Genomic DNA, 19636 nt, shown 5'->3' with positions numbered 1-19636 from the left:
ACAACAATCAAACAAACACCATATCTTTTAAAATGGGCATGTCAATTTATGATTATATAGATTTATCTGTGACTCCCTAAAACATAATTCTCTTCCCTAGCCACAATTTCCCTCTTTGCTCCCCACCCCTATTAGAATGTATGTTCCTTAAGGGCAGAAACTATCTTACTGTTTGTATTTGTATCCAGGACTTAGTACAATGATTGGCCATAGCTAGTGCTAATTTTTTTTTTTAATTTATTCATTGCCAGTGGTGTTAGTTACCATTACATTCTAGTTCATATGATATAAAATAGGGCAGACATGAATAGATAATAGTTTTGTGAAAAATATCTGAGGATTCAGGGTGACTACAAATTCATTGAGAGTCTATCATTTAATGTGGCAACCAAAATGGTAATATTTAAATGTGATCTTAATCTGCATTAAAAAGATAGAATGTTCAGAAGGAGGAAGATGAGAATTTTGATGATTCTCTACACTGTTCAGACCACATCTAGAACACTATTGTTTTCTGGCTACCATATTGTAGATGAAATATTTATCAGGATGGGGAGATAAATATATCTATACTAGGTAAGGATTATTTTAAGTTTCCTGATAATTTTCAGTCTGGAGAAGATATTGAAAGGGGCTATAAGATCATAGATTTAGTCAGAAAGGAACACACAGAAGCCATCTGGTCCAACTTTCTCCTCTATGACTGAAGAAATGGAGGCTCAGGATGGTTGGCTATCTGCTGTTAAGTTGCTGTTATGTTGCTATCTATAGTCACAAATATAATAGATATGAAAAATAGGATTTGAACTCATTCAATTCCAGAATCAGAGCCCTTTCAACTGTACTGTACTTTTGGGCTGTCATGTAGATTAGATTAAAATACTTACCTTTTTTGTGGGCCAGTTTAAGAGCCACCTCTGTCATAACAGCTTTACCTGATTTCCCTAGCTTATTATGATTTCCCCCACCTTGTATTTCTCCTAGCATTTCATTTGAATGCTTCCTTTAACCCTCTCCTATTCTGCCTAGTTGTCTAGTTGTTTGTTCAAATATCTAACGTAGCATTTTTAAATATACTCATCAGACTATAAGTTCTTTGAGGGAAAGTGTTGTATATAACTTTATCCTAGCATAGTGCTTTATACCTAGCTTGTGCTATGTATGTATGTATGTGTATGTATGTATATATGTACACATATATCGCTAATATATCAGCATATAATAGCTATATTACTATATATTAATAGCTATTAGCTACATGTGATTATTAAAACTATTCTATTTAAATTATTAATATAAATAATTACATAAATTAATATAAACTAACTCATATGTGTGTATACACACATTTATATAGCACTTACTATGTGCCAAGCACTTTATAACTTTTGTCTCTCATTTGATCCTCATGATAAAGAAGTAGGCGCTATTATTATTCCCAAAGGCAAATAGAAGTCAAGAAACTTGGCCATGGTCACAAAGCTAGTAAGTATCGAAGGGTGGATCTGGACTTAGATCTTCCTGATTCCAGGTCAGTGCTCTATCCACAGGATCACTTAGTCAAATTTTCATCGATACTTTTAAGTATTTTGCTTCATCTCTGTGGGAAGTTTTAGGGGAATTTATTTTTATTCCTATTCATTTGCCTTAACAGAAAAAAAAATACATTATATTAGTGTTTTCATGAGTTAACTCTAGTGACTGATTTGATTACTAGATGAAAGATTTGAATTTTGAAAAGTGCTATAATTCTCAATATACCTGATTAAATGATCAAAGGATTGTGTTTGCAGAACCAAGATAGGCCTTTAGATGACATCTAGTCCAATTTTCTTCCACCTTTGACAGAAATAAGATGGCCTAGAATTACATGGTTAGTAAGTGACTAACTTCAAGTTCATATTCAAATCCAAGATGAAGAGTTTTAATGGAGCTTATACCATCATAGTCACAGAAAGAATTCTGGATATGCCAACAAAGCACTTGGGTTCAGACTCCAACTCTGTCACTTATTCTTATGTGACACAAAGTATGCTATTTTGGCTCTCTGGATAAAGGAGGACTCAGTTTCCTCATCTTTAAAACAAAAGATTGGGTTAGAACATCTCTGAAGTTACCTCAGCCAGAAATAGGTTTAAGAGCCTAAAATCTTTATGATCTAGAGAAATTTCTCAGCAATTTCTCAATCTTAGCTGCTTAGTTATCTCAGTAAAACTCAATACCCCATTTTCCTAAAGTCTGATTCTGTACTTATGAGGTTGTTTTATTTTGTTTTGTTTTGGAGATAACTTGAGCTTATCTTTCCAAGGATCCAATTTTGTTTCTAGTTTTGGTGAAAATCTTTCCAAAATATATTATATAATATACTTTATATTCTTCTTAAAGAGGATGTAAAAATCATTTAGAATTTATTTGATGACTCCAAGTTCTCATGAACATCTATTCTCATTGTTGTATAGCTGCTTTGGGTTTTATTTTGTTTTATTTTCTCTTTCATTTTCAAGTGTCAGCTGCAAGTTATTTTAACCTTGTATCTACCTACAACAAGTTTTATGCTGCGGAAGAGAGCCTCGTCAGCAGTTGTCATAGGTAAAATACCAGAAAGCAGACTTGGGGACTTTCTGCATTCCATGCCCCAATTTCTTCTTCATATTTGTTGCATCTTAACTTCTGTGCACTTGGAAAACTGAAAACCCAACTAAGTTCCTTAAGACTTTGATTGAGAGCAAAGGACCTTCGTATGTGCCAGTTCTTTGGAACAGTTATTTATAAAGATGGAATTGGATGGTGGTGGCAACAGGTTTTTCAGATTTCATTGGAACCCTTTTTCAGAGGATTAAGCTTCCCCAAAATAAGACTTCCAAATAAACTCTTACTGAATCATAGTTTATTGTTATTTGGGGAATCAAACATCAGATGATCAAATAGCATTTAGCTATTACTCTTATTGGCATTATCATCATAATTATCACCATTATGGTTGCAATGAGAATTATTTCTTTTTTGTGTTCAGTGAAGCACAAATAGGATATTTCTGGGGTAGCTTTCTATTTTGCTTTTATTCTTTTTTGTTTAGAGCCTGATGAACCATTGAGTTGGGTAAAGTAGGTTTTGTAATTGTCTTCAGAACCATTCTAACAGTAGACAGGAATGCAGAGATGGCGTGTACATCTTCCCATTCACATATGGATTTTATTTCTTCTACTCAATCTCTATAGTTAAAGAGCTTTTTGTTCGACATAGTTTGGAGGTCATGAACATTTGCTTTGGCAACATCTATTGAAATGCACTTCTTAAACTTTTGCAGGTTGATTTGGTCTCTGGGCAATTATGGGGAATAGTTTTAACTTTGGCTCTAGAGTCAGAGAACCTGGGTTCACGTTCTGCCTTTGATTCAGTTGTAATTTTAATGCTTTTGGAAATGCTCATTATATAACCTTCCTGGACCTCTATTTCCTCTTCTGTAAAAATGAAGTAAATGAAAACTAGATTTCCTCTGCAGTCCCTTTTTAGACTTCTGACTTCATGGTTCCTGAAAAACTTATTTGTTGGATTTAGAAGGATATTTGGAAATTTGTGTTTGTAGTATGGGAATTTATGTATTACTTAATGAAAAATAGTAAGTTTCTACTGTATAACTTTGAGAACTTGATTGTATTTTTCTAGATATTCATAAGTGGTATACAGTATATTGTAATCTGTAGTAGTATGTTGTGCAATTTTTTTCTTTGCAAAATTTGTATCTGTCATAAGTCTAAGCTCCAAAAGGATGGGTTTTATTTTCCAACAGCAGCTAGAAGACCAGATTTTGCTATCTTGAGCACTTAATTTTTGTAAATAAATTAGCTTGACCCAGCCATTTTTCCAGTGCTTCTTTGTCATTATATTAGAAGTTGAAAATGTGGGGATCACATCTCCCCACATCCCATGGATCACTCATGGAGATCATTTGGGTTCTATTCCTGAGTCTTAATGTTTAATGTTTCATCTAGTAGCAAATCAATTACAGTTACATTTGAGCAGTCAAAAGATATATATCTATCATAAGCCTTTAATATTATTCTGGGATGTGATGACTATTATTATTATTAATTAATACTATCATAGTAATAATAATTATTATTATTTAAGCTTTAGCCTACCAGCCCTGTGTTCATCTCACTACTCCATGGTATAGAGGCAAGATTGATGGTTTCCGTCACAACTCTTATTCTTCTTTCAGTACTTTATACTTGGATAATCTATCTAAGATGAAAGAACTCTTGAGCAGAAGGTGGGCTATGTTTGAAGTCCTATAAATAGACTGGCTCCACTTCAAAAGAAATTAAAATAATACATTTATCCTCGTGAAGTTAAAAAATAACAATCATCATCATCTATCATCATTTTCTTCTTCTTCTTCTTCATCATCATCATCATCATCATCATCATCACTATATGTCATAGATCCATACTTGTGACTTTATTGATAGGGAGAGTTCCTGGTGAGGAAATTCTCTTTGTAAATGAAAATTCACAATTCTTTTGCTTAGTTTTAGAAAGATAATTGAGTTAGGCTAAGAGTGTAAATAACTTATCTAGGATTACAAAGCTAATGTATGTCCGAGACAAGATATGACAAATTCTTCTGATTCCCAAAATTGACTGTTTATCCCTAAGTCATATTGCCTATCTTTTTATAACTGTTGTTATTGATACTCAGAGTACCACTATATTCTTAGAAAAATTGTTCATAAGAACCTTGTTTACTAGGTTTCTTGCTGTAGTAATATTAACAGCAGTAGCAGCATCATAGCAAGGCTGGGGTTAGGGCTGTGGTTTCTCTATCCCTCTAATCTGGAAAATCCACATAGAAATTTTTGCCTCTCCATTTGTACCAAAGAAGAAGTCTGAATCATTATGGTATTAAAAGATAAAATATATTGATATTATACAATACTATGCATATATTTATGGATTTCTGAGTTTTTAAACTTTTTCTGTCATTTGTTAGCCTTTGAGTGTTTTCGGTGACTTCTTCAGAATTTCCAGAACATCCCAATCTAATTTCTTATTTCAATCCATGACGTATCAAAATCACAATGGAGAAAGTTATAGAAGATATAATTCTAGTAGTGGTGGTGGTAGTTGTGGTTGGTACTAGTAATAATATTTCTTTTTTATTACAACTTTTTATTTTCAAAGTATATGCACGGATAATTTTTCAACACTGATCCTTGCAAAACCTTGTGTTCCAAATTTTTCCCTCCCTTTCTCTCACCTCTCCCCTAGATGGCAAGTAATTCAGCATATGCTAAACATGTTAATATATATATATATATATATATATATATATATATATATGTATACATACTTATACAATTATCATGCTACACAAAAAAAAATCAACTCAAAAATCAGCTCAAAACAAAATGCAAGTAAACAACAAAAAGAATGAAAATGCTATGTTGTGATCCACACTCAGCTCCCATAGTCCACTCTCTGATCTCTTCATCTCAAGATCATTGGAATTGGCCTCAATCATCTCATTGTTGAAAAGAGCCACATCCATCAAAAGTAATAATATTTCTGTAGTGCTTTATAATTGTAAAATACTACATAAACTTTATCATCTACCTGGTAATCCCATGAAATAAATAGCATATTTTTATTTTCTCTTTTATGCAGATAAGAAAATGCAGTCTCAGAAAAGGGAAGTAATTTTCCACAGTTATAGAACCAAATCATAGAATTCTCAACTCGGTATTCTTTGCACCTGGCCATATTGCTTAAGACTACCACACATAAAATTTTCTGTGTTTTTGTATATTTTAACCATCTAGGTACTAAAGTATTTTAAGTAATCTGAATTTAGTTAATGGTGAAACAATATATGCATTTATACTGAGTAAAGAAAGTAGAAGCAGAACAATATACTCAATAATATAAATGAAAACAACACTAAAGGGCGGGGGGGCATCTAAGCTTAGATTAATTGCAACAAGCAGTTTTGGTATAGGAAGAGATATGATAAAATTGTCCTTTCTGCTGCTCAGTAGAAAAGTGGGAAGCTAGAAAGGTAGCGCATTGCATAAGATTTAGGGTGTGGCATCTGTGTTAGTTTTGCTTAAAAGTTTTTCTTCATTACAAAGTAGGGAGAGATAATAGGAAATCATTAGGAGGTATTAATAAAATAAAGGTATTCATAAATCATGTTTTTAATTTTATTTCCTTCCTTTTGATATGATCATGTGGTAGCAGAGGTAAATTATTTTAGCTGTTTAGGCTATCACTCCTCTTAACTGGAGATTCTCAGTCTCGTGTTTGTTTCAACACTGAAACATTGACATCTGTTTTCCATTTGAGAATTCATCGTTCTCTGAGCCTGGCATTGGACCCATTCTGTTGTATATACAGCTCTGAGTTCCTGCAAAGCTCACCACTGTATATTTCATCCAGATTGCTTCTCACTTCTCTCTGGAGATTTCATGGAAGTTAATTTTGGCACACAATTGGGTGTAATTCTTGCTCAGTTTCTCCAATGTCAACCTGCAACTTGTAAAGTTTTTCCCAAAGCATGTTGCAAAAATTACTGGAAGAATACTGAAGATCCCTGGCTGATAGCCAGGTCTGATCTAATAGGCTTTATTTCAGAGAGAAATTACTCTTTGAACTGCAGTTGCATGATGATACCTGGTAAAGATGTTTTTCTTCTCCATTTTTTATTGGGTGTTTTAGAATGATGGGGAAAGTAAGGAGAAGGAAAAGAAGCTTTTTTGAAATGATAATAATAATAGTTTACATATGTATTGAAGATTTTATAGCATATGAAGGACTTTCATGTACCTTATCTCATATGGTTCTTAGAACTATCCAGTGAGGTAGAAAGGAAAAGAATGCTATCCCTTCGAGGTTCAGAAAATTGAAATAACTTATCCACAGTATCACAGTCAATAGCAGAGTCAAGACTGGAAGCTGTAATTTTTCACTCCAAAGCTAGTATTCTTTCCATTATTCTATGATCTATAAACAGGATTGCTTTCCTTCATTATAACTCTAAACTTTCCTTTGAGAGATGAAAAACTCTCCAAGATGGAAGAGTCTTCACTTGGGAGGAGATATATGGAGCAAGAGGAGAAGGGACTGTGTTTTTAGGTACTATAAATAAATTATTCAATTCAAAATTAATTAAGATAATTATTAATAATTGTTAAGTAATCATATAAATAATAAATAATTGATTGAGATATCAAATAATGCATACTTATAATAATAAACAAATGATGTAAATATACAAACAAACAAAATAAAAAATAGAGATAAAAATTTGGAGGTGATTCTAAAACCAGCCTCATGTGGTCAAATGTTTTATGGTCTAGCTGCTGGAATCTAAATCTACAAGTAGGATAAACTAGTTTCTGACCAGCTTGACTTTACATGATTTGGTTAGAAATGACATTAATTTTGTTTTCATATTCAGCCTTTGTTTCCCACTTTGAAATTATGAATAGTTTTATGGAATGCACACTCAATTGCCATCTTGCCATGAAAGCCTTATGAGTTGTTGTTTTTGGCTTTGTTTGTTTCTTCGCTGTCTCTACAGCTATTTAGTGTGAGAATTGAGATAACTGATTTCCAGTTCAGTGCTTTTAATACTACGCCTCACTGCTTCTATCAAATGTTAGTTTCACTGACCATATCAAGAATGCAACACCCTATCTACTAGGCCATGCTGCTTCTTAAGCATGGGATAAACAGGTATTATTTAACTGCCAAAAAAAAAAAAAAAGAATATATGAGAAAGAGGCAGACATTATTTTTCTAATTTATGATGCTGGGGAAAAGGATGAGGGAAAGAAAACAAGCATTTATTAAGTGCCTATTATATGCCAGGCTGTGTGCTAAGTGCTTTACAAATATCTTTTCATTTAAGGCTCACAACTACTATGGGAGATAGGTACTATTTTTATCCCCCGTTACAATTAAGGAGACTAAGGTAAACAGATCAAATGACTTAATCAGGGTCAAAACATCTTGTAAATATTTAGTAGAAAGTAAAACCTTAAAAAATAGAACTGGCCAAATGGAAGGAAAAATTCCTTAAAAATTAGATTTGGGCAAGTAGAAGCTAATAACTACATGAGAGATCAAGAATTAATAAAACAAAGTCAAAAGAATTTTAAAAATAGTAGGAAATGTGAATTATCTCATTAGAAAGACTATATGATACTTGTCATTCAGTTGATGAATCATGCCTGACTCTTAATGACCCTAGATGGGATTTTCTTAGCAAAGATACTATAATTATTTGCTATTTCCTTCTTCAGTAGATTAGGTAAATAGAGATTAAGTGACTTGCCCAGGGTCACACAGCTGGAAATGGCTTTGAACTCAGGTTTTCTTGACTCTTGACCCTATGCTCTAGCTGCCTCCATATGATAGTGGGCATGATGAACACTGACTCTGGAATCAGAGGTCCTTATTCAAATCCTGATTCTGATATGTGTGACTGTGAACAAGTCCCCTAGCTTCTCTGAGTCTCACTTTCTCATATGGAAAATAAAGATTTGGACAAGATGACTCCTGAGGTCCCTTCCAGTTCTAGGTGTATGACCTTCTAATTCCGTGTGCATAGAAAGTCAACATGGTATTATGGGAAGAGTCAGAGGATCTTGCTTTAAATCTTTGGTCAGGCAACTAGTAATATTGTATAAACTTGACTATGGTGTTCTTATCCTATTACCATACTTGTAAAATAAGAGTATCAGACTCAGTGACTTCTCCTTTTCAACCTTCATCTTCTTTTAAATCCTGTGCTTGCTACCTACTGGCAGGATTGACTAGCAGCAAATGGTTTAACCTATCTGAGCCTCACTTTGTTTCTCCAGAAAATGTAATGATGGTATTTGTGTCACCTGCTTACAAAGTTGTTGAAAAGAAGTATCGTATACTGTAAAACAATTTCTAAACATGATTTATTGTTCTTCTTAAGAGAAAGCAAAAGATCATAGGCTTGAAGCTGGAAGTGACCTTAGAGGTCTTCAAATCTAATCCTCTCTTCTACAGATGCAGAAAGTGAGACTATGGGTGCTTAAGTGATCTTTCTGAGGTTAAAGTGTTATGAAGACAGAGTTATTATTTGAACCACTGATTCCTAACTCGTTAAAAATCCTGTCTACTATATCATGTGATGGTAAAACATGACCTCTCACTGACACTGGGATAAATTGTTTAGCATATTCATGAACTTGGTCTTTCTGTATAGAAAGCTAGTCTTTTTTGTTTTATGTCATTTAAAAAAAAATAACTTCAGCTCATGAATGTCAGAGGTTATATTCTTAATGTTATATGCCTCAGTTGTTACTTGTATATAGGAATATAAGCCCTGAGATCCCACACAACATACAAGAGATTTAAATATTGACTTAGTATACCTCATTCATCTTCAAGAGGAATCACATTGGTTCTATTTCTCCCTTGTTCAATCAATGTTGGATTTCTTCTTTTATTAGATTCTGAAACAGCATAGCATAGTAGGTAAAACCTGGGTTAGAAAGACCTGGATTCCAGACCTATCTGATTCTTGCTTGCTAGATGAGAGTAGACAAGATATTGAACATATTCCAGCCTCAGTTTCTTCCACTGTAAAATGAAGATTATGATACCTGTAGTATTTTGTAGAGGTGTTGTGAATTTGAAATGAAATAATCTGTGTGAGTTGCCTAGCAAACCTTAAAGAGCAACCATTGCTTAAAAGATGAGAAATACATAAAAGTTGACACTTATTTACAGAAAATAACATGGCTTGTCTTCTCAACATGTGCATAAAGCAGGAAAGAAATATTTGAGAGAAGGGAAAATACACAAGTAGATTTTAAAAGAAAAAGTGGATATGGGATGAACATCTTGGCATGAAATGATGGTGTTTCTATTTCTGTCAAAAATAATGTTTTACAGAGAGATAGTTAGGAAAGCTATCCTGGTTATCACTACTGGACAAATGTTCATTCAAAAATGTGGAAGCAATAAGATAGATTTCTGTGCACATAAAAAGAAAGTAAATTAAACATTAAGCATAAGATAAATACTGAATGCCCTTCTTCATGATGAAACTTCAGTTGTAGTTTCTAACACCCGAAACTCTTAACTAAAAGACTCTATATTGTTTAATGGAATCGGAGAACTCAGGTTAATTTTCTGAGTGCATTGATGCTAAATTTTGATTGAGAATGTTCTCAGATTTTAAAGAAGAGAGAGGATTTATATGATTTTAGTTCAAGTCCTAAAAAATTATTCATTTGAACAAAGGTCACTGGGTTCTGATCCCAGAGTTTAATATTTTTGATATGGGTTATTTTTGGCCTCAAAATTACATGAAAAGCAAGAAGTATGTGAAAAATAGAAGAAAAGAAAAAAATATTTCTGCCAGAATTAGTGGTCCAAAATTTCATTAAGAAGGAGATGCAGGCAGTTTCATAATTCTTCTTAAGAACTAATGATAAGTCAATACAGACTCAATTATTTAAGGAAACAACTCTTTGTTATTCAGAAATTGACTTTAGTCTGTAGAGTTATTCAAGGATCTGAAAGGAGTGGCTATGATAGATAGAATCACCAATAGATTTGGAATCAGATTACCTAGATTCTAAACAATAACTACAGTGAAGTGATGGGAGCTTTCCTCCAGGGACCCAAATTTAGAGGGTGCTGACATCATAGAACCTTTTTCAGCCTAAGAACCAGAGCCTATCCCTATCAGTGGTGAGCAGTTAAAATAGGAAGCTTTAGGAATTGCCTCGAAGGTAACCAGACTCCCTCACCTCCTTGGCCCAACTTTTGACCTTACATCATGATTCATGCCATTTACCAAGGATACATAAATTTCTAGCTTTGACTGATCCTCACTTTTTCTACCTACAATATATGAGGCCCTAAGCAAGTCACTTCATTTCCAAGTACCTCAGCACCCTCTTTTGTAAATGCAAGTTAGATTAGCCCTGATATTATGCCTCTGAGCCCTCATATTGTGCTTTTCTATATTGTCTTGCATCTAGAAAAATGACTTGAAGCTTTTGCTATGGGCTGATGTGGATATGAGGTCAGCTCTATAGAGACACACTTATCAGAGTAATTCAAACTTTAAAAATCCTATTGATCTTAATTCTTTGAATAAGTAGACTTAGTCATGGTGAATGCCTTTTGTTGTGTTCATATAAGTGTGTGTGTGTGTGTGTGTGTGTGTGTGTTCATATGTTAAGGAGATCGTTTTATAGAAATTTCAAAATCACCCAAGTCCCCCCACTCTTCCCCAGTCTCATATCTGGTCTTATAGGAACCAGTGGGGAAGCAAGATTGCTATAGGGAAAAGCTGAATGGATAGAGAGGATGATGGAGATAAAAATTTAGCTACCACTGAGAACTTTTCAATTTGTTGGATCTTTTAAGGCCCATGATTCCCTATCCCCTCCCTCAATGAATGAACTTGATATTGTAGGAAACTATATTTGATGACTACAAATGTCTTTCTTCCCTTCCTATTTGCAGACTATTGGCTGTGACGACTACCTGGGCTCTGACAAGGTCGTAGATAAATGTGGTATTTGTGGAGGAGACAACACAGGCTGTCAGATTGTGTCAGGAGTATTTAAACACACTCTCACCAGCCTAGGCTATCACCGTGTTGTTGAAATACCACAAGGGGCCACAAAAATTAACATCACTGAGATGTATAAAAGCAACAATTACTTAGGTAAGTTTATTCTTTTTTGTCCTTTAGGGAAAATGATCTATTGCTTGATGGTATACTCATCCCAGAAGCATAAGATGTTTATAGTAGCATTCAAAGGAGACATCAGAACACATTCATCTATTTCAGACTCAGATGGATACTTTTGTCTCTCTAGTCAGCAAGCAGTAACTCCAAAGTTGCCATTTAGCCATCTCCATTCTAAATTCTCTTCTGAGTATTATACATTTGAATAGATGATGTTTAAAAAAAAGAAAAATGAGAAAAAATGTAGCAGGCATATGTAAAATATCTATATATTTAAATTGGCCCTCTTTTGTTTTGAGAGACATAGTTAAGGAAATGAATATCTGTATAAGTCATTTCCCCATCCTGAGTAAGTAAAGGAGGCTGCATAACTAAATTTGGGGTTTAGGGGATAACAGCTGATGATCTTTTCTTTCAGTTCCTTGGGATATGAAAGATGGATTGATTTTTTTTTTCTTCCTATTTCTTTGGCTGCCTATGTATGTCATGAAGGCTTTGGGCAGAAGTCAACAAAACCACTGTAGAGCAGGTTTGGGAAATGCCTCAGATGTTGACAGTATATGCTCATAAAATTACCTACAGATGAGATCCTTACCTAATACTTCAGAGGACATGGAATAAAGAGGTTGAATGCAAACAAATCAAATCAAATCACTATGGAAAGCATGTTGATTAACTATATACGAGAATTTTAATATAACTAGTAAAATAAATTATGAAATGCAACAACTCACAAGCAATGTCCTACAAGTACTGACAATCTTTACATGTGACCTCATTGTGAGGCCTGTTTTTTTTTTTTTTTTTGGTTACTGGCTCATTTACTTATTCATCCTCTCATTCTAGATTCTAATGCAATCAAGGAGTATGTTCTAATTTTCATAAACAAAATTGTTACATTTCTTTCATAATCACTTGGCTTTGCACTTCAACTAGTATATTTCATTTTTTTTTTAAAAAAAAGATTTATCTGAAGTAAGATGTAATGAAAAGAGCAGTGGTTAGGAATACGAAGATAATGGAAAGAAGGAATGGTTGGATGAAATAGCTTTTGTTAAGCACCTATGTGCAAAATTCTCTGTGAAGTGCTAAATATAAAAATGTAAAAGTAAGATAGCCTCTGTCCTCAAAAAAACTTACAGTGTAATCGGCAGGAAGGAACAAAATATGTAGGGAAATATTGGCCAAAGAAAGGTATTTTGTTTTGGGAAATCAGATGGACAATGAATAAAAGTGTGGGGCAATCAAATGACATACCCATTTTCAATTGTAGTTTTGTTTTTATGATTTATAGAGTGAGAAGTAGACCTAAGGTGGAAGAAGAAGGGAGGGTGTAGAGTACTTTTCTTTTTCTAGTAATGGCTCTACTTCTTTTAAATACCATAAATATCATTCCTCTTCCCAAAATATGCCTATCACCTAAAATCTTATTATCATGCAGATTGATTCAGCTTTTAATACTCAATCTTTTCTCAGTACTTCAGTTACTTCTTTCTGGGAGACAGGAGAAATAAATTTCTCCCAAAGCCTTCCTTTATAAAAAGCTTAGAATTTTTTAGCAGCTTGGTAACCCATGATGTCTTTCTTCTCCCATTTTTGTATTGTCTTCATCTATTAAATTGTGAGTTCTTTGAGGACAAAGACTATGTTTCTTTTTCTTATTTTTATCCTCAGCTTTTAGCACAGTGCCTGGCACATAGTAGATGCTTAATAAATATTTATTTGATGACTGACAGTAAGTGTGATATAAGTTTAAAATAGAACTAGGGTAAGTGATCATGATTGCTCTGAATCCAACTAAATATAATGTGGTCTCATCTACCATGATAGTTTGATCACAGGGTTGGGATACCATAGCTCCTTCCTATGGACACACTCTCTTCCTCCAAAGGAGGCTAAACCAGCTTCTTTGGGAGCTTAGAAAAGGGCTAGTTCAGTTCTGATACTTTTCAATTATTTGAATTTGAGCAAATCTTTACCACTCAGTATCCATAAACAATAGAACAGGGAGTTGGAGCACCTAGCTGGCAGAGTATAGAACACTGGACTTAGAATCATGAACACTCATCTTTATGAGTACAAATCCAACCTTAGACACTTACTAGTTTTGTGATCCTGGGCAAGTCCCTTAACCCTGTTTGTCTCAATTTTTTTCCATTTATCCTTATTATTATTATAGCTTTTTATATACAAAACATATGCTTGGATAATTTTTCAATATTGACCCTTGCAAAACTTTCTGTTCCAACTTTTCCCCTCCTTCCCACCCCCTCCCCTAGATTTGCCTCAATTTTCTCATCTGTAAAATGAACTGGAGAAGGGAAGGTCAAACCACTGTAGTATCTCTCCTGAGAAATCTCCAAAATGGAGTCATAAAGAATTGGATATGACTGAAATGACTGAATACCACTAACAAATCTAAGTTACCTTCCAACTTCAATATTTCTGTGCTTTAAAATACTCATGTAGTTTTTGATTCTACTGAGTATCTCGCCTAAACCTCCAAAAGCTCAGCTGTTATCCATAGGAAATTTAGGCCCAGCAACAAATTGAGAGTCAGAAATGTAGTATCTCTAGGTGCCAGAGACTATCAATATTTCATCCAAAGCCATGTTTTGGAGGCTTTGAGAGAGAGGGTGTTTAAAGCATTAAAGTCAGAAAAATCTAGGCTCCAATTTTCCCTCTGATCTACATTGTGATCTTGGGTAAGATATTTAACAGCTCTCTGACTCACTTCCTTCACCTTTAAAATGACGGGTCATACTAGATCATTTCTAAGTCTCTTTGGATATAAATGTATGATCTACACTATATAGACATAAAGCCAGAAGAGATTTTGTTTTCTTATACCAAGGGAGGTGGAACCCCTTACACATACACTTGGGGAACACATGGTCAAATTAAAAATGGTGGGCCCAGCTCATTTTGGCTAATTTGCAAATGATTCATATAGTCTTTAGTCTAATTTTTCCTGGTTTGAATGTGATAATTGATGAAAGAAAATGATCGTTTCCATGTTTTTTCTAATCCTTTCTTCTCTCAACCCCCCCAAATATGTGTGATAACTGATTAAATATTTATAAACATCCCATCTCCTGAAGTAGAAAATAAATTGAGTGTAATTGTGTACAAAAATTCCACCAACTATGCAACTTTTTGGTAGCTTTGTCTAGTTTTTTGGGGGTAATATTTACCTGGAATGAAAGACTGGTTCTGCTCTTTTATAAATTTCTGAAATTGTTGTTGGAAGCATGAATCTATATTGGGAGGTATCCATATGGAGTGACCCTTATTACAAAGTATGTCCCATACCTTCCTGTCACCTTCACTACTAATCCCACTTTAAATTATTGTTTTTTTTTTTTCCCCTACATATGACTCTGCAGGATTATTGCTAGTTTTTCCTGTCTTGAAATGTTAGTGAGGAGAATGTTTAGTTCAACAACCCTTTTTCAGTTTCCAGATATTTATCTTTAATACTGAAAAGTTCTATATATTTCAGGGTTATCACATATTACTATACTTAGAAAGCTGATTTGGTCTATTGGTCATTCTACTGTGGAGAAGAAATCAACATTCTACTATGGAGAATAATCAAGAAGTCAACATCAAGTGGACTCTTTCCTCCTATCACTCCCAATAAATGATTTCCATTATATTTTCACGGTCTTAGAAAGTCTGTTCACAATTTTTTTGGCTTCCTGTGAATCCATCAGAATCAGTTTTGTTTCTACAGGGCTATTGTAGGCCTCCAAGCATTACTGTAGAATGAGATCTGGATTCACTGATTTACAAGAGTTTAAGATGAGTTATCATTTTCCTGAATATTATGTGAGTATACTGCTGATGGCCTGTTAAATTGGTCAGTTATCACCTCAGCTCCCAAAGTCAACTGCCATGTTATTGACTACAGGGAGGCAGTGTGATGCAGGAGAAAAACCTGGATATTAAGTCAAAGAAGTGGATTCTAATTACTCAGGTTCACTGGTTAGCTTGAACTGGTCACTTCCCTTACACCATCTTAGTTTCCACAAAATTAAATAGAATTTCAGTTTTATCTCTAAATCTGTGATCCTTTCTAAATACAGTGATGTGAGAGGTCTGCACTAGGAAATCTTTAAGAGCTAGCTTGAAATTGGATTGCCCAGAAACTATTGAGATTTTTGCAATGCTGGTACAAACCTGGTATAAATGAAAGGGAGGAACAAGAATTCCATTTATGGAATGTATGTGTAAGTAGAAACTTGTTTAATTTGCTTATGCATATTTGTTATAAGGTTTTTGTTTTTCTTTGTTGTTGTTTTTGTCTCAATGGGGGTGGGAAGTGTACAGAAGGAGAGAAAAATCAATGCTTGTTAATTTGTTTTAAATTAAAAGAATGCCAAAACATGAACAAACAACAAACTCAAGATGTTCACTTTCTTTAGGCCTCAGTTTCCACAACTATAAAATTAGGAGAGTGGACTGGATGAGCTCTGAGGTTCCTTCACCTTCAAATATATGGTCTTGTAATTGGCAACCTTGTTTGAAGCAACTAGATACATTGGAGAAAATGCAATATTTTCACAGCAGTTTTTCTAGAAGATTGGTTAGCTGTTTACATCCATAGGTAAAATAGCCCTTGCTATAAGGAAATTTATCTGAAAAGCATTTGCAAAATGAGCATATCTTTCTTCTTGTTAAAATGTACCTCCTCAGAAATGAAGTTGAATCAAATCCCAATGATCTTCCAATAGCATTACTGGCTGTCTTTTTTCCTTAAGTAGGTTTAGTAACTTTGCAGCAATTGTATTTGACAGTGTGGATTGGATTTAAATCAAACACAATTTAAACCAGTAGTCAGGAGAGTTTGGTTTAATCATTTTCGTCCCCTATAAAATGTTCATTCTTGCTCTTTGGTGCAGCTATTTGCCCTTTTTCATATCTTAGGTCTAGGTACATTTTATTTTTGTGAGGTGTGGACATGATCTCTTTTAGAATAGTAATTTATTTTGATTGTAGGGAGAGGAGATTTTTGAAAGATGAACAATAATTGGTTTATTTTAGTTATCAGTGTTAATAAAGTCAGATTATTTCTGGAGAAGCAACATGGCATAATGCAGTGGTACACAAAATTTTCTTCTTGCTCAAGGCTAAATTTCAATCTTTGGATTGAGAAAATCACAAGTAAACTAGGAAATCTCCATGTGATTGTAGTTTTATATAACTTACAACAAGTTCCATACAGTTCATAGGACACCTTGTCTCAAATGCTCCAGCATATACTTTGAGAACCACTTTTAGGACAGAGCTCTGAACTCTCAAATAAAAAGATGTGGGCTTCGTAAAACTTCTGAGTGCCTTTAGGCAACTTTCTAAAATTATAATTTATAAGACAGAAGTTATTTCTTACCATGAGATCTCTATTTCAGTTCAAACTGTCAAGCATTTAATAAGTTCCTGCTGAATGCTAAGCACATACTTGTAATGGGCTGAGGTTTGAGTTGATGCACAGAGGTCCCAAGTATGTGAGGCTAAATAGTAATTGGGCTATACTCTATTAATATACATGATTGGATAAAGAATGGTCCCTGCCCAGTCTCCGTGCAAGTCCTGATGTGTTGTAGAGGAAATGACGATTTTGGTGGGTGGAGGCAGAGAGAGACAGGAAGAGAAGCTGGGTGAGATTGGGCCTGGGTTCGATACTCCTGGCTGCTGGTCTAGCTAGCTTCTTGACTCAGCTGCACACATTGCTATCGCCGATTCTCTTCCACCTGCAATCCTTCTTCACTGAGAATAAAGACTGACGATTTTCCCCTAACCTGAATTCCTGACTCCTGCTGATTTAAAAATACGTGATCTTCACACATACTATGTCCTAGGGAGTCAAAGGTGAAAACTGAAATAGCCCTTGCCTTCAGGAAGCTTACAGGATTGTACCTCTCCCTACTTCATCCCACCTACATCCTTCTTCCCCCAAAACTATTTGTCCAATCAGCAGCTACAAAAGATAAAATGAACCACATACTTGCGACATCAATGGGGATACAGCCATTCTTGTTTTATTGTTGTTGTTAAAGACCAGAAATAGGATTTGAACTCAGATCTTTTATTTTTTCTCTTTATTATTATTTTAAAATTTTAAAATTTTTATTTTATTATTATTAAAGCTTTTTATTTAAAAGCATATGCAGGGGAAATTTTTCCAATATTGATCCTTGCATAACTTTTTGTTCCAAATTTTCCCCTCCTTCCCCCTACACTCTCCCTAGGTGGCAAGTAGTCCAATACATGTTAAATATGTTGAAATACATGTTAGATTTAATATATGTATACATATTTATACAGTTATCTTGTTACACAAGAAAAGTAAGATCAAGAAGGAAGAAAAAGAAAAAATGAGAAAGAAAGCAAAATGTAAGCAAATAACAACAGAGAGAGTGAGAATGCTATGATGTGTTCCACATTCTGTTCCTACGGTTCTCTCTCTGGGTGTAGATGACTCTCTTCATCCCTGCACAAGTAGAACTGGTTTGAATCATCTCATTGTTGAAGAGAGCCATTGTCCATCAGAATTGATCATCGTATAGTCTTGTTGCCATGTAAAATGATCTCCTGGTTCTGCTCATTTCACTTAGCATCAGTTCATGTAAGTCTATCCAGGCCTTTCTGAAACCATCCTGCTGGCCATTTCTTACAGAACAATAATTCCATAACATTCATGTACATAATTTATTCAGCCATTCTCTAATTGATAGGCATCCACTCAGTTTCCAGTTTCTTGCTACTACAAAAAGAGCTACCCCAAACATTTTTGCACATGTGGGTCCCTTTCCCTCCTTTAAGATTTCTTTGGGATATAATCCCAGTAGAAATACTGCTGGGACAAAGAGTATGCACAATTTGATAACTTTTTGAGCATAGTTCCAAATTGCTCTCCTGAATGACTGGATCTGTTCACAGTTCCCCCAACAATGTATCAGTGTCCCAGTTTTCCCACATCCCTTCCAACATTCTGCATCATCTTTCCCTGTCATTCTAGCCAATCTGACACACCTCAGAGTTGTCTTAATTTGCATTTCTTTGATCAATTGTGATTTAGAGCACCTTTTCATGTGGCTACAAATAGTTTCAATTTCTGTCTGTTCATTTTCTTTGACTATCAATTGAAGAATGGCTTAAACTTATTACAAATTTGAGTCAATTCTCTATATATTTGAGGCCTTTATCAGATCCTTTGGGTATAAAAATATTTCACTAGTTTATTGCTTACCATCTAATCTTATCAGCACTAGTTTTGTTTGGACAAAACCTTTTTAACTTAATATAATCAAAATTATTTTATGATCAATAATGATCTCTAATTCTTCTTTGGTCACAAATTCTTTTCTCCTCCACAAATCTGAGAGGTAAATTATCCTGTTTTTTCTAATTTGTTTATAATATCATTCTTTATGTCTAAATAATGAACCCATTTTTACTTTATTTTGGTATATGGTGTGAGGTGTGGGTCTATGCCTACTTTTTGCCGTACTAGTTTTCAATTTTCCCAGCAATTTTTGTCAAATAGTGATTTTTTTTTTTTTTTTTTTTTTTTTTTTTTTTTTTTTGCTGAGGCAATTGGGGTTAAGTGATTTGCCCAGGGTTACACAACTAGGAAGTGTTAAGTGTCTGAGACCAGATTTGAATTCAGATCCTCCTGACTTCAGGGCTGGTGCTCTATCCACTGTATCAACTAGCTGCCCCTCTAAAACAATATTGAATAGTAATGGTGATCATGGGCAACCTTGTTTCATCCCTGATCTTATTGGGAAGGGTTCTAGTTCATCCCCATTACATATGATGCTTGCTAATGATTTTAAATAGATATTACTATTTTAAGGAAAAGTCCATTTATTCCTATAC

At 34.3% G+C, this 19636-nt stretch overlaps 1 protein-coding gene across 3 annotated transcripts in view; it reads left to right on the top strand.

The window, feature by feature from the left end:
- The window catches only part of THSD4 (thrombospondin type 1 domain containing 4), an 850332-nt gene that overhangs the window by 682745 nt on the left and 147951 nt on the right, over positions 1-19636 (top strand). For all 3 annotated transcript variants that reach the window (XM_031955286.1, XM_031955287.1, XM_023498513.2), the window contains one exon: positions 11524-11728. In XM_031955286.1, the coding sequence (XP_031811146.1) occupies positions 11524-11728 (205 nt within the window). The remainder of the gene's footprint in view (positions 1-11523; positions 11729-19636) is intronic.

Source organism: Sarcophilus harrisii, chromosome 2 (genome assembly GCF_902635505.1).
Source record: "Sarcophilus harrisii chromosome 2, mSarHar1.11, whole genome shotgun sequence".
Lineage (NCBI taxonomy): Eukaryota > Metazoa > Chordata > Mammalia > Dasyuromorphia > Dasyuridae > Sarcophilus > Sarcophilus harrisii.
This window is presented reverse-complemented; position numbering and strand designations above follow the sequence as displayed.